The sequence below is a fragment of the Abramis brama genome (assembly GCF_963993115.1).
Source record: "Abramis brama genome assembly, chromosome: 5".
Taxonomy (NCBI): domain Eukaryota; kingdom Metazoa; phylum Chordata; class Actinopteri; order Cypriniformes; family Leuciscidae; genus Abramis; species Abramis brama.
The window spans coordinates 16,151,865-16,173,545 of NC_139967.1; the positions used below are offsets into that span (position 1 = coordinate 16,151,865).

At 36.3% G+C, this 21,681-nt stretch overlaps 3 protein-coding genes across 4 annotated transcripts; 2 read left to right on the forward strand and 1 right to left on the reverse strand.

Annotated features, from left to right (window-relative positions):
- Nucleotides 1-66: 66 nt before the first annotated feature.
- On the reverse strand, nt 67-1,708 carry LOC311083621 (uncharacterized protein). Of its 2 annotated transcripts, XM_084115300.1 has the most exons (5): nt 1,511-1,708; nt 1,107-1,403; nt 845-934; nt 693-712; nt 67-467 (listed from the first exon to the last, which is right to left on the reverse strand). In XM_084115300.1, exons 1-5 carry the CDS (start codon nt 1,548-1,550, stop codon nt 459-461), a joined length of 456 nt encoding a protein of 151 aa, XP_083971426.1. In that variant the 5' UTR covers nt 1,551-1,708; the 3' UTR covers nt 67-458. The 2 variants fall into 2 exon arrangements, with proteins under 2 accessions (XP_083971426.1, XP_083971427.1); XM_084115301.1 differs by lacking the exon at nt 845-934 and having other exon boundaries at nt 693-710; nt 1,106-1,403; nt 1,511-1,665.
- A 3,401-nt stretch (nt 1,709-5,109) lies between these two features.
- imp4 (IMP U3 small nucleolar ribonucleoprotein 4) lies at nt 5,110-9,256 on the forward strand. Its single transcript, XM_084115287.1, has 9 exons — nt 5,110-5,222; nt 6,205-6,313; nt 6,402-6,485; nt 6,565-6,674; nt 6,856-6,988; nt 7,129-7,283; nt 8,538-8,632; nt 8,731-8,804; nt 8,910-9,256. Exons 1-9 carry the CDS (start codon nt 5,220-5,222, stop codon nt 9,020-9,022), a joined length of 876 nt encoding a protein of 291 aa, XP_083971413.1. The 5' UTR covers nt 5,110-5,219; the 3' UTR covers nt 9,023-9,256.
- Nucleotides 9,257-9,585: 329 nt separating this feature from the next.
- Nucleotides 9,586-20,490, forward strand: araf (A-Raf proto-oncogene, serine/threonine kinase). The gene is made up of 16 exons (XM_084115279.1): nt 9,586-9,634; nt 12,619-12,815; nt 12,990-13,093; nt 13,182-13,284; nt 14,002-14,156; nt 14,242-14,340; nt 14,435-14,579; nt 15,047-15,071; nt 15,268-15,395; nt 15,480-15,682; nt 15,862-16,038; nt 17,071-17,117; nt 17,592-17,710; nt 17,829-17,960; nt 18,817-18,951; nt 19,064-20,490. The coding sequence occupies exons 2-16, from the start codon at nt 12,708-12,710 to the stop codon at nt 19,220-19,222; spliced, it is 1,839 nt and encodes a 612-aa protein (XP_083971405.1). The 5' UTR covers nt 9,586-9,634; nt 12,619-12,707; the 3' UTR covers nt 19,223-20,490.
- The last annotated feature ends 1,191 nt before the right edge of the window (nt 20,491-21,681 follow it).

Below are 21,681 nucleotides of genomic sequence, written 5' to 3' on the forward strand. Positions count from 1 at the left end.
AAGTTGTTTTCTTGTACTAATAATCAAAGTAAGTTAGTAAAGACGGCACTTTGGTCAACTCACAGAGACACTGATACAGACAATGTTTATTATATCTGTATTCTTACATCAAAATTGTGTTATACATTGATGCTTTATTATGTTAAATTACACAACGTGGCAATGACTTTTGTTTTTTATACAGTATATTAAGAAATATGATTTATAAGCTCTAGAAAATTATTAAAAGGAGGAAAACATCCACATTTAAAAAAAAAAAAATCCTAAAAAAAGCAGTTTAACTTTTGCATGAATGATAAATGCAATAGTTTATTATATTATTATAATATACAATAACAACAATAGAAATTGTGCATTTACAGCCGATGGCTTAGCTGATGTTCAACCATATTTTCTTTATGCTTCAGTAAATGCCTCGTCCTTACACCTCCTTTCTTAGGCATCAGACTTCATTGTATTTATGTTGGCTGCAAAATGAAAGGTTTCGTTTAAAAACACATTTTATTGATTTGATCAAGTCATGGCAACATTTTTTTTTTTTTTTTTTTTTTTTTTTGCAGCATTAAAGTTAGAAATTCAGTCAGTTTAATATAATTTACTTTGAAATGACTTGTACAGCCAATTTGATTATACTTAAAAATCTAAGGCAGCAACTGAACTTAAGTTCTTAAGTTTTTACAGCGCACTCTTACCTTTGCATCTCCATGTTTCCCTATGGTCAGCAAAACAGAATATGTAAACAAATAAAAAAAGAAGCATTTACAGAGGTTAAAGACATTCAAAGCTCAAAGTGTTTTTCGGTACAATGTGATGATAAACTAAGGTGGTTTGTGTGAGCACTCACTGTTTGAATAAAAGTGAAATGAGATGGTCGCCACAGGAAGCAAAAGAAACAAAATCCAGCGGAGAATGGACCAAACAAAGTTAAATGGAGCTGTAACAGATTAATAAACTATCACTGCATACGATTTTTAATATTAGATATTAGGAATTTAAAGTTAAAATAAAGAAAATGTGAATATGCTGAACGTATTTTTAACATAGTGCTGTCGAACACTGAGGAAACTACCTAAAGGGAAATAGAGAAGTATAGCATTTCATCTTACCAACGGAAAAGTAATCCTCGGCCAGTTTAACAATGATCTTGTCTTCAGTCATGAACCCACACCAGTAGACTCCATCTCCTTGTCCGAGGGCCTTTACTGAGATGGTAAAGGACGTTCCATCATCTTGCACTTGTACATTGCCGTCCTCCAAAACAGTGTTGCCTGGCCGGAATGAGAACCCGGTACAGCAGTTTTCATCCTGGACATCTCTTTTGCACCAGACCCTTCTGTTCTGAGATATATTCCTATTCTCATAGGGGCAGACGAGTGTCTGTAGATGGTCAGATGTGCTGTGTCCTGTGGAGAAAGATTTATGTTTGTCCTCTGTGAGATGGTAGTTGAGGTTGTCAGGTATAAAATCTGGATTGTGTTTATGTTCGTCTGTATGTGTGAATTCAACTTACCTATTAGGATCATTAGCAGAAATGCTGTTATTAGATTCATGATGGCTGAAAACTGACAGTGCTTTGAGCCTGTAAGGATGTTGGCTACTGGTCTTCAAGATTGCAGAAGAGGAAACGCATACAGGAAATAACTCACCACAAACGCATTTACAAGGAACATGTCTTTTACTTCTCTTAACACAGACATCAGCAGAAATCAGTCCGGTCATCAGTGAATCATTTCATGAACAATTTCATTAAACTGTTTCACATTCTATTTTAAACTTGCTGTCTTTTGCACATGGTATATTGCACTATTTATTAAACTCTTGAATTGTTTATTTTTTTGTTTATTTTTAATTGTTTCTATCCACTTTAATTTATTTTACACTACTGTTTAAAAGTTTGGGGTTGGTATTTGTTGCATATCTCATGCTTCTAATGCTCATCACGGCTGCATTTATTTGACCAGAAATGCAGCAATAAATGTAATATTGTGAAATATGATTGCAATTGAAACTGTTTTCTATTTTAATGTTTTAAAATGTAATAGCAAAACTTCAGTGTCACATGAAAAACAACTATAATAATATGCTGCTTGTCACGAAGTGGCTATAATGTGCATGACTAAAGGAGTAGAGCACAAACTGTTTTTATTAAATCCACAATGCAAAACTCAGGAGATTGCAGGAGAGATTAACTGAAGAAACTCAGGGCTAAAAAAAAACACCAAACAAAGAAACTAAACCAAAACAGAACACGCATGTTACACTGCTACATTTCTTATTATCCGTTTTGAAAGCAGTTGAGCTGCCTAATATTTTTAGGATTATTTGATGAATAGAAAGTTCAAAAGAATAGCATTTATTTGAAATAGAAATCATTTGTAACATTATTATTACTACCACAATTAGTGTCACTTTTGATCAATTTAATGTATCATTGCTGAATAAAAGTATTAATTTAGACTACAAAAAAATGTAACAGTATTGTATGCTCTGTAATTAATGATTTTTAAATAAAATTGTATTACTAGCAATTACTTTATTACAGACCTGGTGTTTGTTGTGCTGCATTCTGAGTTACTCTCTCTATCGCCTGATTACAATTCCAACAAAATCATGTTATGATAAATGCTGTTTCAACTATGTTATAATGACCATTTATGTCTGTATTTGTTAGCTTATATACTAGCATAGCAATAGCATACTGATAGCTTAGTTTATACACACAATTGCACTTACCCTACATTCTCAATGTGTTAAATTAAGTGTTAAATGTCTAAATATTTCAGTTATTAATAAAACAAATAAATTATGCTCAATTATCCACTTAATAGGCTATTATTATTTATGAATTAACAGTTAAGAAATTATGTTCAATTGGTTTTATTATTAATTATTATTTAATTTTTCTAAGTGTATAATAAAAGTTGTGAAATAATTAACTAATATTAACTCTAATTTGCAGAGGTGGACGAAGTACACAATTTCCTTACTTGAGTGAAAGTACAGATACTAGCCTACTGGTCAAATATTACTCCGTTACAAGTAAAAGTTGTAAAGACCTATTTTGACTTAAGTAAAAGTACAGAAGTACTCGTTTTTAAAAGTACTTAAGTATCAAAAGTAAAAAGAATGTCAATGCGTTGTTTTATTATTGTTGCATTGTTGTGTGTAATACTTACAGTAGGCCTACCTTATGCCTCTGAATCTATGCCTGCACTTATATCAATATCACATTTATTTCTAGAACACAGTTCCAGTAGTGAGGTTGAATGTGAGATTGAATGTGAGATTGAATGTGAGATTGAATAAGTGCACTCAATAACGTCCACAATGGTTTCAGACACCCAAATGGCTGTTCCCTGAAATATTGCCCTATTTAAAGTTGTTTGGCTTTTAGTATGAATATGTTAGCCTTACTGTTATCTATAAGCTAGTGTGCTCCAAAAAAGTGACAAAAGTCGCATTTAGAAAACCAAACCCAACGTTGAAAATGAAAATCAGGTTTATGTTAGAATCCAAATGAAAATCGGGTTGACGTCAGAAACCAACATCAGTCGGGTTCTGACATCAACCCGACTTTTATTTTCAATCAATATCCAACGTCAATCTGACGTCGGGTTCTGATGTCAATCAGGTGCAGAGTTCTGACGTCAACCCGACTTTCATTTTCAACCAAAATGCAACCCCTGCAACCAAAATCATCCACTGACTGATGTTACTTTCTACTCAAGGACCTTGACAAAATTGTAGTGGAGTAAAAAGTATAATATTTGTCTTTCAAATGTAGTGAAGTTAAAGTAAAAAGTTTCCAGAAAAAATAATACTCAAGTAAAGTACAGATACTCAAAAGGTGTAGCCTACTTAAGTACAGTACTCAAGTAAATGTACTTTGTTACTGTCCACCTCTGCTAATTTGGTGCTGCAATGATTGGCACATCGCGACGATAATCGACCTCCTCATCTGAGCTGCTTCAGCACTCAAAACACCGCACGTCGTCAATGTCAAAACGTTTGAGATGACCGATCAAATCACAGTAGGTTTTTAAGTTCACAGAAGCGCGAATTCCAGCTCGGAAGGGAAGATATACAGGTCAAGATAAAGAGACTGAGAGAAGAGAAAGAGAGAAGGTGATGGAGATGAGAGAGGAAGAGCAGATGTTGCATACTGTGCCCAGAATGAGATTAACATTATTATTGGATTCAGCACAGATATAGGCTACTGTGTGTTATTTGCCAATGACAGTGGAAACTATAAGCTAAATTTAACAACACAAGCAGCTATTGAATATATTGCCATTATTACTGTAAATATATATTTGTATACCTCGAATGTGTTCGAATATTTCACCAGTATCAGCACTGGGACTTGTCAACTGTTTGTATCACTCCGCTTGTCTGTGTTTGTGCAACTTGCATCATTAAGCCAGTAGGTGGTGGCGACAAGTGACAAGTGTCTTTATGAGTGAACAATTGAACCATTAATATAACAGATTAGTCCAAAAACATTGATTAATTTAGTAAAGAAACAAGTAGCTGAAACTGATCTTTGGTGTTCATACCAATTGCTCATTATGCCTCTGGACACAGAAGGACTGCATTGGCACTTGATTTAACATCTATGCAAAATAATCATTGAATCATTTCTTATTTTAAGGCCATTCCCGTTTCGAATATGTTATTTGTTTATTGTCAACAATAAGCATTAACATTCTGCATTTCCATTTTGTAGTATGGATCATTCATTGCAACATTTAAACTGATTCTCATGTTTAAGAATTTGTTATCTGCTTGACAAATAAGTTATGCTACTGCCCACTGACATGCTTTTAAAGCTACTGTTATCCATTTTTTTGGCCTTCAAATACCTTAAAATGCATTATGTGTAGATCAGGAAAATCAATATTTTCTCAGGGGGGCATATGTCCCCGAACCCCCCTAGCAAGATCACATTTTGGACCTCGGTATTTATAAAACTCTGCGTACGGCCGTGCTTAGGATAATCATTAACTGACATTTTGGGGAGACCTGATTTCAAGGCTGGACGCGATTTTTCTTTTACTGTCTATGGGTTTGACATGACACCCGACTGCCACAGCTGTGAACTTTTATTTTGAAAGATCGCGTCACTCGTGTTCGTTGTCAATGATTGGATGAGCGCCTTGTCCAACAGGAAGTCGTGATAGTAGACCGTAAGGCAGAATTGTCACGTGTAGTTGTTCAAAATGGTAAGTACAACATATTTATACATGTAATATTCTCAAATGTGTTAGACGTATTTGACGTTAGCTTGTAAATCTTTTAACGCGGTACATAGAACCCTAGTTTATCGAACTAGTCGTTGTTTTCCTGTTTGTGTTGTAGTGTGATCAAGGCAAGCTCCATAATGAAGTGGGATGGATGGATGAACACACATTAACAGTGTGATCCCCCCCTCACATCTAGTCTGAAAACAGAAAAATCACTTGCAGAACTGTACAATTATTTGTTGATATTTTGGGCTGTTTCTCCGAATGTTTTGTGAATTGAGTGTCTTTACAGGTTTGATGATGAATGAGTGTCTTACAATAATTACTTTACGCAGGCTTTGATTTCGACTTTCAGGTTGGTTGTCCATGAGAATGTGGGCACCAATTGCCATGTCTTAGTAATTACATTGCTTACAACTACTTCTCTTGTGCAGGTCAAATTTGGGGTCTGTAAGTTTGTTTGTTTTTAAAGGAAATTTATATTTTTATTCAACAAGTAGGGTGCATTAAATTGATGACTGAAAAATGACTAAATACATATAATGGTAGAAAAGATTACTATTTTAAAAAAATGTTGATCTTTTGAACTTTCAATTAATCAAAGAATCCTGTAAAATTGTATCACAGTTTCCACAAAATATTAAGCAGCACAACTGTTTTCAACACTGATAATAATCATTCTTGAGCAGCATATTAGAATGATTTCTGAAGGATCATGTGACACTGAAGACTGGAGAGATGATGCTGAAAATTCAAATTCATTTATAATAATATTTCACAATATTACTGTTTTACTGTATTTTTTATCAAGTTGATGCAGTTTGGTGAACATATGAGACTTCTTTTAAAAACATAACCGATGCTCTTACCGATCCAAAACTTTTGACTCTTACCGATCCCAAACTTTTGAACAGTGTATTTCCCACAATTCATATTGTTTCCGAACTGTATTCTGTTGTAGCTGCGGCGAGAGGTGAGACTGAGAAAGGAATACCTGTACAGGAAAGCCCAGGAGGACAGACTGCGCACTATTGAAGAGAAAAAACACAAGCTCAAATCTGCTTTAGATGGTGAGACTCCTGCTAGATAACCGACTCAATCACCTTATATGATATATTTGGATGTTGTCATATTTTAAGTTGTTCTTATCTTTTGCAGAAAATCATATTTTACCCACTGAGGTTCGGAAAGAGGCTTTAGAATTACAGAAACTGTTGGAGTTTGATGATGAGGGTGGAGAAGGTGATCTTTTTCTGACACATATATCTGAATCCTGTTTTGTCTGCTGCCATATATAAACATAATTTTTGAAATTATATAGGTGTTAGCTCTCATATGGATGATGAGTACAAGTGGGCAGGAGTGGAAGACCCCAAAGTTATGGTCACAACTTCCAGAGACCCCAGCTCCAGACTCAAGATGTTTGCCAAAGTTTGTTAAATCTTATTATTCACATTTGACATTATGAATGCTTGTAGCCATGCAGAAGTTTTACTTCGTTTACTCTAATGTGATGTTTTGTATGTTCATTTTACCATTGTGACGTAAGGGAAACCATCTTCTAGCAGTAGTTGTGGTTTATTTAGATGGCATTTTTTTGGGTTTTTTGCAGGAAATGAAGCTGATGTTTCCAGGGGCCCAGCGTATGAACAGAGGAAACCATGAAGTTAAAACATTAGTACATGCGTGCAAAGCTAATAATGTCAATGACCTTGTCATTGTCCATGAGACCAGAGGCCAGCCAGGTATGGACTTTTATAGTTTTCATGTGTGTCCATTTTGGATATGCTTATTTGAGTGTGTGTGCAAAGTGTGTCAGCATTTGGTGTATTGTGAATGCCAATCGCTTTACTTTCATATCTATTTATGTCTCTTTCTTCTTTAGATGGTTTGGTGGTATGTCACCTTCCTTTTGGGCCAACAGCCTACTTCACATTGTACAATGTGGTAATGAGACATGATGTTCCAGACATTGGCACCATGTCCGAGGCCTACCCTCACCTCATCTTCCACAACTTCACTTCACGTCTTGGCCGAAGGGTGAGTTATAAAGGAAATAATGTCCTTAGAAACAATTATAAAGTCAGTTTCTCACTTACACTATCATTCAAATGTTTGGGGTCAGTACATTTAAAAACAAACAAAAATAAACACTTTTATTCTGCAAAGATGCATAAAATTGATTAAAAAAAATGACAGTAAAGACAGTTTTTAAAAGATTTCTATTTCAAATAAATGCTGTTCTTTTTAACTGTCTATCCTAAAAAAAAAATATTACGCTCTCCACAAAAACATTAAGCAGAACAACTGTTTTCAGTATTTAGAATAAGAAATCATTCTTGAGCAGCAAATCGGCATATTAGAATGATTTCTGAAGGATCATGTGACACTGAAGACTGGAGTAATGATGCTGATGCATCACACAAATAAATTACATTTTAACAATGGATTCGGGAAACACTGACTCATTGAACTATGCTCATAACGATGGAACTTGCGACCATAGTTGGCTAACGATGCTTTTGGGAAAAGCACCCCTGTTTAGTTCCAGGCTCTATGAAACCTCTCCTTTCTAAAAGTGCAATCTGCTCTGATTGGTTGGCTGTACCAGTGTGTTGTAATTGGTCAACTGCTGCAAACGTGTTTCAGAAATGTCACGCCCCTCACCATAACCATGAGTTTCAACACACTACTTGCACAACTTAACCAGGCCTTACCCCTATTTTGTGTATGCCTTGGGAGGGAATTATTTAAGTGAGAAATATTATGACGTGTACGTTCCCGGAAGAAAACTCAAGTTTTGTTTCAGGGAGTTCAGAAACAGTGCTTGCTGATATAGAGACGGCATAACTCCCTTTGGAGTGTGCTTTGTAACTTTGCAGACCTTCTTCATGCTTAAACATCAACATTACATCTAAAGAAAGTTGAAAATGTAAAAAAGCATAATAGGGCCCCTTTAAAATAAAAAACAGTTTTAAAAAGTAATAATATTTCACAATGTTACTGTTTTTGCTGTGTTTGCGATCAACTAAAAGCAGTCTTGGTGATTATATTAAGAGACTTATTTCCAAAACATAAAAAATCTTACCGACCTCAAACTTTTGAACAGTAGTGTATTGTATTTGATAGTCAAGTTGCTGTTTAAATACATAAACATCATTGTCTTGTCATATGTAATTAAAAGGAGAAAGAGACTATGCTTTACTGAGGATTATTTAAAATCTCAATGCAACATCATAAAATATTCAGATAATCTCTGACTGATCTGAATAATGAAAAAAAAAATCTCTGTAGGTGTCCAACATCCTAAAGTATCTTTTTCCTGTACCCAAAGAGGATAGTAGGCGTGTTATTACGTTTGCAAATACAGATGATTTCATCTCTTTCAGGTGAGTGGTGGTGTTAACTGCTGTAGTAAAGATTTTGAGCAAAATTGGGATTAAAAAGATTAGTTTTACTGACTTCGAAATTACTTTGTATATTGCAGACACCACACCTACAAGAAAACCGACCATAAGAACGTTGAGTTGTCAGAGGTTGGACCTAGATTTGAAATGAAATGTAAGCAACTCTGTTTTTTGGTTTTAGATTAATTGATATTAATGCAGAATTAGCACTTATGTTGCACTCTGCTCATCATTCATATCTTGTACTTCATCTTTTCAGTGTACATGATCAAGCTTGGCACACTGGAGAACGAGAATACTGCAGATGTTGAATGGAGGCACCACCCTTACATGCGCACTGCCAAAAAGAGGAAATTCTTGAGTGTGGAATAGCCAAATGTACTCTTCAGAAACCTGCCTTGTTCTGTCAGCATGGACCTTTTCATTTTAATACCACCTACATAGTGATTTTTTTTTTTCTTCATTTAATTGTGACATTTAAAGGATAGAGAAATTGCTTTCAATATGTGTTGAAAGCTTATTTCAGTATTGTTCGCTTATTGACCCTTCTTCAAGTTAAATCTTTTGTACAGAAGTCACCTGGACATTAAAAAAAAGTTCTTTACATTTGTAGGCTTTGCATTTTGCTTTCACTGTTCCCTAATCTTTAAGTGGCTTATATTGAGTATTTTAAAAGGAGTATTTGCCTGAAACTGTTTTGTTTGATTTTAACAAACATATAGGCCTAAACGTTTTGAATAGTACTGAGAACGTATTTAACATTTGTGTAGGATTCTTTAATGCTTGGAAAAACTTTACATTCGTTACACGCAGCACACGCCCCTTTTTCATTCCCTTGCTACAAAGTACCACAATAGACGACCAATCAGCGCCGCGTTTCACAGATCTAGACCAATCAGAGTGCGAGATTTCGCTGTTCCGCTTTCCCTGAAATTCTTTGCTGATCCGACTTGAGACTGAGAGAATTCAAGATGGCTGTCTCAGGTGAGTATTTACTCTGGAGCAAAAATGCAAAGAGAGTCTCGTTAACGGGCTGGGTCGTTTGCAGAAATATTACTCGCAGGTGTAAGTCGCTGTATTTCACAGCGCCGTAACTGAAAATTTAAGATTAAGACTAGTTTTTAAACGTTGAAACAGCATTAGCAACAATAGCTAGCTAGCAGCTAGTCGTCTAACGTTAATCCCTTTCCGCCTCATGAAAACAGCATTCCCTCTTTCGGCAGTAAAAAAAGGCACCTGACAAGACTTAAGGGTCTATATTTGGCCAAAATACTTCTGTACGTAAGTCATACTATTGACGAATATCTTGATAAATTGAGCAAGCTAAGAGTGCATGGCCTGTTATAGTAAGGGAGCAGAGCAAATGATCAGGCACATCACTCTTAACTAAACCCAGCCAGCTCATCTTTACTGCAGGCTGCTGATCATTTCTGTCGTTACACTGTCAGGAGTGTGTGTGTAAAACATCTTGATCATTCTCTATAACCTCTTGCCTTTATACTGCAGACTGCTGCATGAACTGTTGGGGTGTTACTTTGCCTTTTTAATTGTTTAGATAGTGGTATGGATTCTTTGAAGTTATAAATGCATCCTCAAGGTTGTGGATATTAATGAAACAATATATAGTTATGTGTGTGCCATCTGCTTTCTGGCTGGTATAAACTGCAATCAGTGGGGGATGTAAGATATGCATTTGGAAATGTATTACATGCTCGTCTGCTTGCGATAGTTTAACTGCACAGCACAAAATAGAGTAGTTTGTCAAGTTTTAAACAACTGCAGTGGTATTTTTCCATTAAAGGCTACACAATACTTGTGGTTTAAGGTTGTGAAGACTGTATACTGCTTAAATTAACATAAAACGTTCAATCTGAAGTAGGCCTACTTGTTCCTACATGTCTGGATTAAATGGCTTCATTTCAGAGTTTGATAGCCTTAAGACTTAAATGATAGTCTTTTATTATAGACCAAAATGTTAAAAGCAGTTAGACATTGGATTCCTTTATTTGGGGCATTTCCTTCTACATCTGTTTCAGATTGGTTTTATAATACTCCAGTGTTAAAACAAGGCCAAGAATTTATTTAGGCACTTAAGCTCCACTGACATGACTGACTTAACAGTTTGCTTTTTCTCAGCTCAATGTAATTACAAATTGAGATGCCTGCAGAGCTTTCGTGCTTAATTTGGCATTGGAAATTCAATTGTCAAGTGCTTTATCACCAGGTTGTCCTGTTTTAAGGGTTAGTTCACTCAAAAATGAAAATTCTGTCATTAATAACACCCTCATGTTGTTCCACACTTTTGTTCAACTTCGGAGCACAAATGAAGATCTTTTTGATTAAATTTGACAGCTTTTGGCCCTTCCATTGAACTACCACTTTGACGCTTCCAAAAGTTCATAAAGAGATTATAAAACTATAATCTATAATATAAAACTAAAAACTATAATATAAGATTATGATTAAATTTGACAGCTTTTGGCCCTTCCATTGAACTACCACTTTGATGCTTCCAAAAGTTCATAAAGAGATTATAAAACTAATCCAAATGAATTGAGTGGTTTAGTCCAAATTTTCTGTAGAAACATGATCGCTTTATATGATGAACAGATTAAATTTAGGCTTTTATTCATTCACATATAAATATTGATCAGCAAATATAACCAGAAGCTCAACCCAACCTGCTTGATGCGTGAGAATAAACCTTATTGGTTCTTGCGGAAGCTCAAACGTGCTGCGTAACACTCGACAATGAACTTCATTGGGTCTTGCACGTCAAGCGAACATGTTTGAGCTTCCGTTTACCTCAAATGATGTGTGAGTTGATCAATATTTATGTGTGAATAAAAGTCTAAATTCAACCTGTTCATCATGTAAAGTGATTGTGTCTCTTCAGAAAATTTGGATTACACCGTTCATATGGATTAGATTTAAAGGATGTAATGTTGCTGTTTGAGCATAACATCTGCAAAGTTCAAAGCAAAGGGGGATATTTTATTTTACAGAAATCGGCTGGTAGGGACTACACAAGCTTCCTCCCGGGTTAGTGACATCACAAACCCTAAAATTGATATAAACCCTGCCCCCGGGAACACGCAAGCAACAAAGGGGGTGAGGCAGTGTTGAGAAGATAAAGAGTTGTTCAAGTACAGCACATTTGGAAGTCTGCTCAAGCTGTCGCATCCGTCTTTTCACATGTATTGCAATACAGTACGTAACACAAATGCAATAGCATGCATGTCACTCTGTAGGCATCTTACAACAGTTCCCACCTAGCAATTTATAGATTATCATGAAAGAAAATGCTTATCAATGACTTGAAGATATTATTAATTAACTACACATCAGCAACATAAATTCATCAACTAACCATTCAGAAACGTCCTGTTGCGTTCTACATGTTGTCACTTCTTCTTGAGTCTCTCATTCATTGTCCGAGTCCGGTTTGAACATAAAAGGCAGAGCAGTTTTTCTGAAGTAGGCATGTGGCATATTCTGACGCAGGGACTCGGTCTCCAAAGCTATTTCGGCTGATTTTTTTTCTTTTTGCTGTTTCCATGGATTTTTTCCGGTTGCTGGAATTGTGATACATCAATAATAAAATCATTGTGAATTCCAGATAATTTTGTAAAAAAAAAATATATATATATATTATTATTATTTTTTATACAAAGAATTGATACAGAGTTAGATTTTCAAACATTTGAATAACATCTGATTTGTTACGTTAATTTGAATATGCCAAATATTTAACAACAATCACACTCATACCCTCACTATCCATTTGTGTGTTTGTATGATATGTGCTTCAGTGTTCTGGAACCATAAAGAACTTTCTTTTAAAGCAACTGTACAAAAAATAGCAGAAAGGATTTTTCCAGCTGTCTGTGCTAAGACTTTCAGCAATACATTTTCTTGTCATCATTCATATAACTGTAACGACACTAACACACTGTTATTCATCCCAGGCTCCAGATGAGGGCTTTCTCCTGCTTTGCCCTGGTGTGTAAATCTTGTGTCAGTGCTGCCAGTCCCTCACTGCCCCTTTGGAGACACCATGTCCAACACTTCCTCCTGTTCCTCCTCTGGGGAAACCAGCCCGGATGACACGCCCCGAGGTGGGGGCACCATCCGTGTCTACCTCCCCAACAAGCAGCGGACAGTGGTGAGGATTCATTCACTGCGGTCTGTTTTGTTAAAAATGTAATTTATTGATCTTCATAAAGATTCGAAATAGCTAGCATAACCTGCATATGTATACATGTCATGTATATATTGGTAATTAAAGGTTTTGTGTTTGTGATGATACGCTGATAGCACAATGTGGTCATGTGTTCAGGTAAATGTTCGGCCTGGGCAAACTGTCTATGATAGTCTAGATAAAGCCCTGAAAGTCAGAGGCCTAAGCCAGGATTGTTGTGCTGTCTTTCGCCTTCTTGAAGGGTAGGTTTCTCTAAGAAATTGGCCTTAAAATGAAACAATGTCTCTCTTTGGTTAACTTTATATTCAATTGTTGTTCTTCTTTTGTCAGCCGGAAGAGACTTACAGAATGGGACACTGACATCACACCCCTTGTAGGGGAAGAGCTTCTGGTAGAAGTGCTGGATGATGTTCCTCTTACCATGCACAACTTTGTAAGTGTACTTGTGCAACAAACTCAAAGTCAGCAAGGCTAGGTTCTCATTTTTAGGCCCTTATAAGTTTGTTTTGGTACTGTGCATGTTCTAGAAAATATTTGAGATTGATGCAAAAAATAATCTCTGTGGTGTATAAGAGTATGTTGGATAATTATGATGATGATTACTTGAGCACAGTTCTGTGCATTATTTCTGGGAACTTTAATTGGTTTAAATTTAATTAAGTTTAAAACTACTAAAGCTTGGATTAAATTGGGCACTCATTTTTATTTCTGATTTATACATTTTATTTTGCACCATAGCTCTGACATTCTAAATTCTATAAAATTACTTTTAATAATAAATTTCACATTTTACATTAGCATTATTTTATGATAGTCTTCAGTGTCACATGATCCTTCAGAAATCATTCTAATATTATGATTTATTGCTCAAGAAACATTTCTCATTATTATGAAAACAGTTATGCTGCTTAATGAACGTGTAGAAACTGTGATGCATGTTTTTTCAGGATTGTTTGAATAGGAAGTAAAAAATAAATAAATAAATTGTTAACAATGTAAATGTCACTTCTGATCAATTTAATAAATTCTACCTGAAGAAAAATCTGTACAATGTAGGACTGATCAGTACTGACCCAAAACCTCTAAACGGTAGTGTATAAATGAACATTAAACTGTCAGTCAGCATCACTTGTAAATGTTTTTTTCACAGGTACGCAAAACATTCTTTAAGTTAGCATACTGTGACTTCTGCCACAAGTTCTTGTTCAACGGCTTCAGGTGTCAGACATGTGGGTATAAATTTCACCAGCACTGCAGCAGTAAAGTCCCTACAGTATGTGTGGACATGGACACCATGACAAAACGGTATGTTCCACATTACATTTTCTTACATTGTTTATATGCGCTTGTCGTCATTTTTGTCACTCGTCTGGTGTTCTGTTACCGTCAGGTGTGTTCCTAATACAGAAGAATGCCCTTCGATATTGATATATCCGGCCACCAATTCCATATCACAGAGCGACTTACCTTTAACTTCAGATTCTCATGGGTACCTTTGAACTTCACCTATAAATACATGTATCCCTTCATCCCCAATGGAAATGTAGCACTGACATATCCTCCTTATGTTTGACACTTTTTAGAAGAGATTTGCTGTCGTCAGGGTCAAGCTTCCATTTGATCATGTGTGGAGAGGACGGTCAGTCTCTTCAGAGGCATCGCTCCACCTCAACCCCCAACGTCCACATGGTTAGCACGCTGGAGCCTGGCGCTGCTGGCCTCTTGGAGGTTAGAGACCGGACTGAAGGCTCATCAAGTCCACATACTACATCTTATGTTGCCTCATTTTTTGTTCTAAAGGAACAGTTCACCCACAAATGAAGTCACCCTCATCACTCTAAAATGTTCTTCCGTTTAACCCAAATGTTCACACGGCTCTTTTTCATGCATTGAAAATGGCTATCAAGGCCCAAAAGTACAACAATGGCAAAACAAATAAAAAAGCAGTGTCTACATGCTGCTACACTTCTCCTTGTGTGTTGTATGGAAGAAAGGTTATTCATGCAGGTTTGAAATTTCAAGAGAGTGAGTAAATGCATTTTGGGTGAACTGCCCCTTTACTAGAGTATTAACTTGGCTAGATATCAAATATTAAGAAATATTACTTCAGAAAATATGACTGGAGGTTCTGCATGCCTCCTTGATCATCTCTCCATTGCATGTATTTATTCATTTTTCCCCCCACTCTCATTCAGGAGTCATTCAAAATCTTCACAATGGGTGAGTAGTTTTTTTTTCTCATATTATTATTATTTTTTTCCAGTTTGACTGCCCATCACTTACATGAGCACATTTCTTTCTTTTTTTCACACACTCACATTTTTGTTTCTTGTCCATCACTGATTTGACTGACACATCTAACAACACCTCTTCCTGTATTTATGAACTGGCCCTCATATTCTAGTGTTGTCCACAGGGCAAGAGTCCTCTCCCAAGCCTTCCACTAGCCCACCCAACCTAGGGTCACCAGGAAGAAGACCCCACAAATCCCCTTCTGAGCCCAAGGAGCGAAAGCAATCCTCATCTGATGATAAAAAGAAAGTGGTGAGTGTGTGTTTTATTTGATTGGAAGCCCAAATTATTCCGATTTATTACAATCTGTGTTTTTGTTTTGTTGGTGGTTTTTAGCACCGGGGAGGTTACAGAGACTCCAGTTACTACTGGGAGGTGCACTCACGGGAGGTGTCCATGTTAAAGAGGATTGGAGCAGGTTCTTTTGGGACCGTCTATAAAGGCAAGTGGCATGGAGACGTGGCTATCAAGATTCTTAAAGTGACAGAGCCCACGCCGGAGCAGCTCCAGGCCTTTAAAAATGAGATGCAGGTTTTACGGTGAGTCATCTGTATGATCATATATGAAGGGTATCGAAGCCTGTCAATGATCTTTAATAATCAGCAGTGATTCTACTGCACTGTAATTTTCTACTTCACTTACACATTTATCTTCACTTCAAATAATCAGACGTCTTATTTCTGTTAGATATGACAAATTTGACTTTCTTGCTCCTCAGAAAAACACGCCACGTCAACATTCTGCTGTTCATGGGCTTCATGACGAAGCCAAATTTTGCCATTATCACACAGTGGTGTGAAGGCAGCAGCCTGTACCGCCACCTGCATGTTACTGAGACCAAGTTTGACACCATGCGCCGTATCGATGTTGCTCGCCAGACTGCACAGGGCATGGAGTAAGAATTTCATTTTTATTTTTATTTTCAGGTTGACAGGTTAGTCCCTATCCTACATGTAGTGCATTTGCTGTGCCAATTATATGGTGTTTATATAATAAGACTTTATAAAATGTTAATGTACACTAATGTTTTAAAGTTTGGGGTCAGCAGTTTATAATAAGAAAATACTTTTATTTAGCAAGGATGCATTCAATTTATATTTATGTGACATAACATTTATTTTAAATGGACATTTTGTTCCTTTCAACCAAGAATCCTGATTCCACAAAAATATTATTAAACAGTTTTGCTGCTTTATAAGAAATGTTTCTTGAGCAGCAAATCAGCATATTATAATGATTTCTGAAGTATCATGTGACAAGACTATGTAGTATGTAGTACACTAAGTGATGATGCTGAAAATTCAGCTTTGCCATCAAGAAATGTTAAAATGAAATGTATAATCTAAAATACATTTTGAAATAGGAAACAATTATTTTAAATTGTAATATTTCACAATATTACTGTTTTCTCTGTATTTTTGATTAAATAAAGTAAGCCTTGTTGAGCATAAGAGACTTTTATAAACATTTAAAAAAATCTTACTAACACAAAACTTTTGAATGGTAGTGTATGCAATTTAAAATGGATAATTATCTTAAAGACGTGGAATTATATGTCCTCTACACTCTCAGACCAACTGATCATGATCACAATCAGCATGATCACTACATGCACCCTGAATAACCAATAGTGATATATTGTTTTTAATTTGGACTTTTGATTAACAAAGAACACCTGCAACTTCATAAAAACAACTTGAGGTTCTCACTCTAAAAGATAACACACTTAGTACACTCTTTGTTCTGCTCTGAGTCACAGGACACACTCGTACTGGAAAACAGCACAAATGTCCACTTAAGTCCACGAGTGATATATGATTGTATTGTCTATTAGTGAAGCTTGGCTGTGCAGAGCGTAGATGGAGGTACTGGAAACGTAATTATTTTTTGTACATAATTTGGTACTTTATTTTTCTTTCCTTGACAGTTATCTTCACGCCAAGAATATCATTCATCGGGACTTGAAATCTAATAGTATCCTTTCTATAATGTATTAGCAGTGTGTTCTTGCCTGTATTGTTTGTGAGAGAGATCTATTGCAGGATAGATCAGATTCGGCGCATTTTCTGCCAGTAGATGGCATCACTGTTGCATCCTGTCATCTCCTAGTAGATTGCCAAGCTGTTGTCTGTCATTAAATACTTGTAAAGAAACAACTGTCTCATTTACCAAAATTATTTTAGGCATAAGAGTTTACACTCACTGTTACAATACAATCGATATCTACTCATGGATGTTTTAATATTTCTGCGCCAATTAATATAGGCCTTGTTGTGGGTACTTAATAATGCAAAGATAGCCAAACAAAACTGCTCTATACAGGCTAAGATTGATGATTTACTGGAATAATAATGCTGATACATTCTCCCTAGTGATGTTGTTCTAATAACTGTGTAGTATTTACTCTCGTTCTGTTTACTGCATAATACGCCTGAGCTCATGTGTCAGATATCTTCCTGCACGAAGGCTGGACTGTAAAGATCGGTGACTTCGGGCTGGCCACGGTAAAGTCTCGCTGGAGTGGCTCTCAGCAGGTCGAACAGCCCAGTGGCTCCATCCTGTGGATGGTAAGAAATTGTGTCATCCAGAATCATAAATTAATCTAAAACCTCAAGTAGTTTAATCCTATATATGTTGTTGTGAAGTAAAATTTACCGCTTGCTGTGAAACTGTTGTTTTTTTTAGGCCCCTGAGGTGATCAGAATGCAAGACACTAACCCATACACCTTCCAGTCAGATGTATATGGATATGGAGTGGTGCTCTATGAACTGATGTCTGGGACTTTGCCTTATTCAAACATCAACAACCGCGATCAGGTCAGACATATGACACCATCACTTTGCCAACTTGTAGTTATGTAGCAGGAATTTGTGTATAGTTTCAGAATTAGAGGTTAATAGATTGTTCTTTTTAGGTTGAATTGACAGCCCAGAAACCTTCCGTTAAGACTAAAAATAGCAATGTTTCCCTCCAAAGTTGCGAATTTATGTGCAAAATTGGAATATCGCATAAGATTTTTGCAAATAAAGCATGTGTTTCCATCACATGTGTTTAAGAGAACAAGATAATCACTTCCTGGGAAATCGGTGCAAAATATCTAATAATAATGGAAGTTGCTGGAGGTCACTGTGGCTCTTTTTCCGACATTATAAATTACTTGCGCAATCGTGTGAGGTAATTATACCCAACTATTTTGAAGACAAACTTTGACTTTGACTTTGAACCAACATTTGAGATGCCGTGGGATGAAATTTATCCACTTGCATCATCTGATGAGGCAGTCACATGACTTTTTTTGTTGCGAAAAAACAACAACGGGATTAATTCTAAATAAATGGGATTCATTCGATTAATGTGTTTCCATCGTAGTTTATACTCGTTTTCAATTGAGCACGTGCAGGGTTTTTTTATGCACATTTTTTGAGAATTTACGCACATCTTGTCATTTCCATCCAGCGTTGTTTTTTGTTTTGTTTTATGCAATATCCTAAAATTTGCATAAAAATAGGTGGATGGAAACATAGCTACTGCAAACTGTTTAGCCCAAAATTACAATGGTCATCATTTACTCACTCTGATGTTGACTGTATGATTTTCTTCCGTGGAAGTTGTTTGTGTGATTTTTAAACTATGAAATGCAGTGTTTGATTTTCGGTTATTCTCTTCCTGTAGATAATTTTCATGGTGGGTCGTGGGTACTTGTCTCCAGACCTCAGTAAATTGTCCAGTAACTGCCCTAAATCAATGAAGAGGCTCATCATCGACTGTCTGAAATTCAAACGGGATGAGCGGCCTCTTTTCCCACAGGTGAGAATAAACCAGAGCTCTCATCTCCGTCACACTGTGGATGTAATACTCCCAGCACTGTTACGTCAGATAAAGTAACAGCCTCTCATGTTTCATTCCTGCTGTTCCTCAGATCTTGGTAGGGATCGAGCAGGTCCAGGATCTGTTGCCAAAAATCGAGCGGAGTGCCTCTGAGCCCTCTCTACACCGTGCTGTACACGCCGAGGACCTGAACCCGCTTTTCCTTCACACCACGCGGGGCTTCCTGCCTCTGTTAGACTCTCAGAGATGATTCGCTCTTCTCCCGAATGCCGTGCAGCATCATTCCCAGCATGGAATCCTGAGTTCCTCCCATTATTCCACACATTCCTGAGAGCACCCTAATTATTTAATTGGTCCTACATATAGTCAAACACACACATCACATTTATCAACTTATTCATGCTCCCGTTCTCGTCTTTTTTGGTTCCGGCTGCTCCTCCGTAAAGCTCCCTGTTGAGCATGTCACATTCTATCTGGACCAGCTGCTTTCTAAAACTGAAGCAGGAAATAAACGTGCTCTCTTACTACACTTATTGGATTTTAAAATCCACGCATCATATCGTCAATGTATCGGCACAATCTTAATATAACCTCCTTTTTTGAGGTATATTTCAAAATGTGTTATGGTGGCTTACACATTACCTTTTTTACTTTGAGACGAAAGTAGCGTTTTATTTTTTTCTGCAGAACAAGCAAACCAGCATAGAGATTATTTCTTTTTGTTCTCTCTGCCTGTTCTCCTAGCTTGAACTTCATCGCCCAGCACTAGCACACTGTGTTGGCTCCATTCATCTACATCAGTCACAGTTTGCAGGCAGTTGCTTTTAGTTCATGATGATAATCTTGTGAGTTCATGGTCATAAACCAATTGTAATTTTTTGCCGTCTTTTGATTCCGTTATTTTGCAGATGGGACATTTTATGGAAAATATTGCTTAAACTCTTATCTGGTGTCAGATTAGGTTGGATGTACATGTGACTTGTGACCTTAACAATTGTGCTGTGCATTTGTGATATTTAAAAAAAAAAAAAAATTATTTGGCTTTACATTTGGGCTTCTTCTGTATGTTGGTCAGCTTTAAATTTTGTAGCATAATGACATTTCAAGAAAAAGGAACAAATCATGTTGGTATATTCAAAGCAGTGCACTTCCTGAAGTGACGGGGAAGAAAAAAATTGACGATTGCTTTGAAATGAGAACATTTGCTTTCTGGATTTATAAATTAATGATTGTTTGTTTTAAAATATTGCATCTTAAAACTGAGTAACCGTTCACAAACTAAACTAAAATGGCACATGATGACCATAAGCAGGACTGGTAAACTAGCACTTGACACTTCATCCCAGTCTGACTTCACACATGGCGTTGTTAACCGAATGCCTTTGTTGCTTGTGCTGTTGGATGTTTGTATACAGTCACTTTCTCTGAGTTTCTGCGTTCCTGTGTGAACACATACTTAATTTTGCAGTCACTCAGCAGCTTTAAGATTGAGTTACGGTTGATGTCCTCGAGCAGTTTTTGAAAGAAAAACAAAAAAAAACGTTTCTTAAATTAGGCTGCTAACTTAATGCCCGCTGCTGACCTCTGGTTAATCGACTCTAAATCTGACCAGTTTCAGTGTTGAGTGAGATGATCAAACTTAAGATGCTCTTTCGTTTCCACAGTGGGCTCTAATAAGAGCAGGAAGAACAGACATTTCTAGCATTTCTTTCAAATTGAATTTGTGGCAGCATGGGGTGAGGGAGTGCTTCTGGATGCTGTATTCTTTCAGTTCATTGGTTCCTTTTATTCACTAAACTCAAAAGCATGTCTTTTTGAAACAGTCGTGCTGTTTAATAGCAATATTAAAGTTCATTCTCCTCCCAATCAGCTGGTTTCAATAGGACTGACTGAAACCTACAATGATGGGGCCTTATGTGATCTACATTTTCCATCTGTCCTTTTAATGGAGTCTTAATATATGTAACTTATTGTTTCATAACTGACACTTGTACTAAAGGCAGAGCTTTGGATCTTATCTAGCAATATTCGAATGGGGCTGGGTTCCCCATTGAGCTGTACTCATTCCAAATATGATGCCTATGGAAGATTCATTGGGCGATTCTATATCTTTTGTTCATGAAAGATAGTTTCACATCCCCTCAATGACTATTGGAAAGGGGAAATGAATATGTTGTAGTTTCGGACAAACCTGGCTCTCTATATATATATATATATATATATATATATATATATATATATAATATATATATATATAAAAAAAAAAAAACAGGGTGTGTTGTGTGTAAAGTGTTTCTGGCCTCTAGTAGAATGATGATGTGGTACTCTCCGAGTGTAGAATTTTCTTAAGAAACCAGTGGTAATAATATTGTTCAGTACTAAAGGAGGTAATTGAGTTATCAAGCATTTGTAGATGGCACTATATGCTCTTCTCTATTCATAACGGTTGAGAAAACACGACTATCGGTTTATATTTGTACAGATATGGATGCACAGCTAGTTCTATTTAAATTTGTTATACATTTACCCCTGGTTTCACTGACAAGGCTTAAGTCTAGTCCCAGACTAAAAAGCATGTTTGAGCTATTTTAACTGAAAGCAGCTTGCACTGAAATATCTTAAAATACGCCAGTGCCATTGTTTTGTTTTAAGATTCACACCAGTAATGTTTTTTTTTCTAAGGCACATTTATAAAAGATACTTAAATGT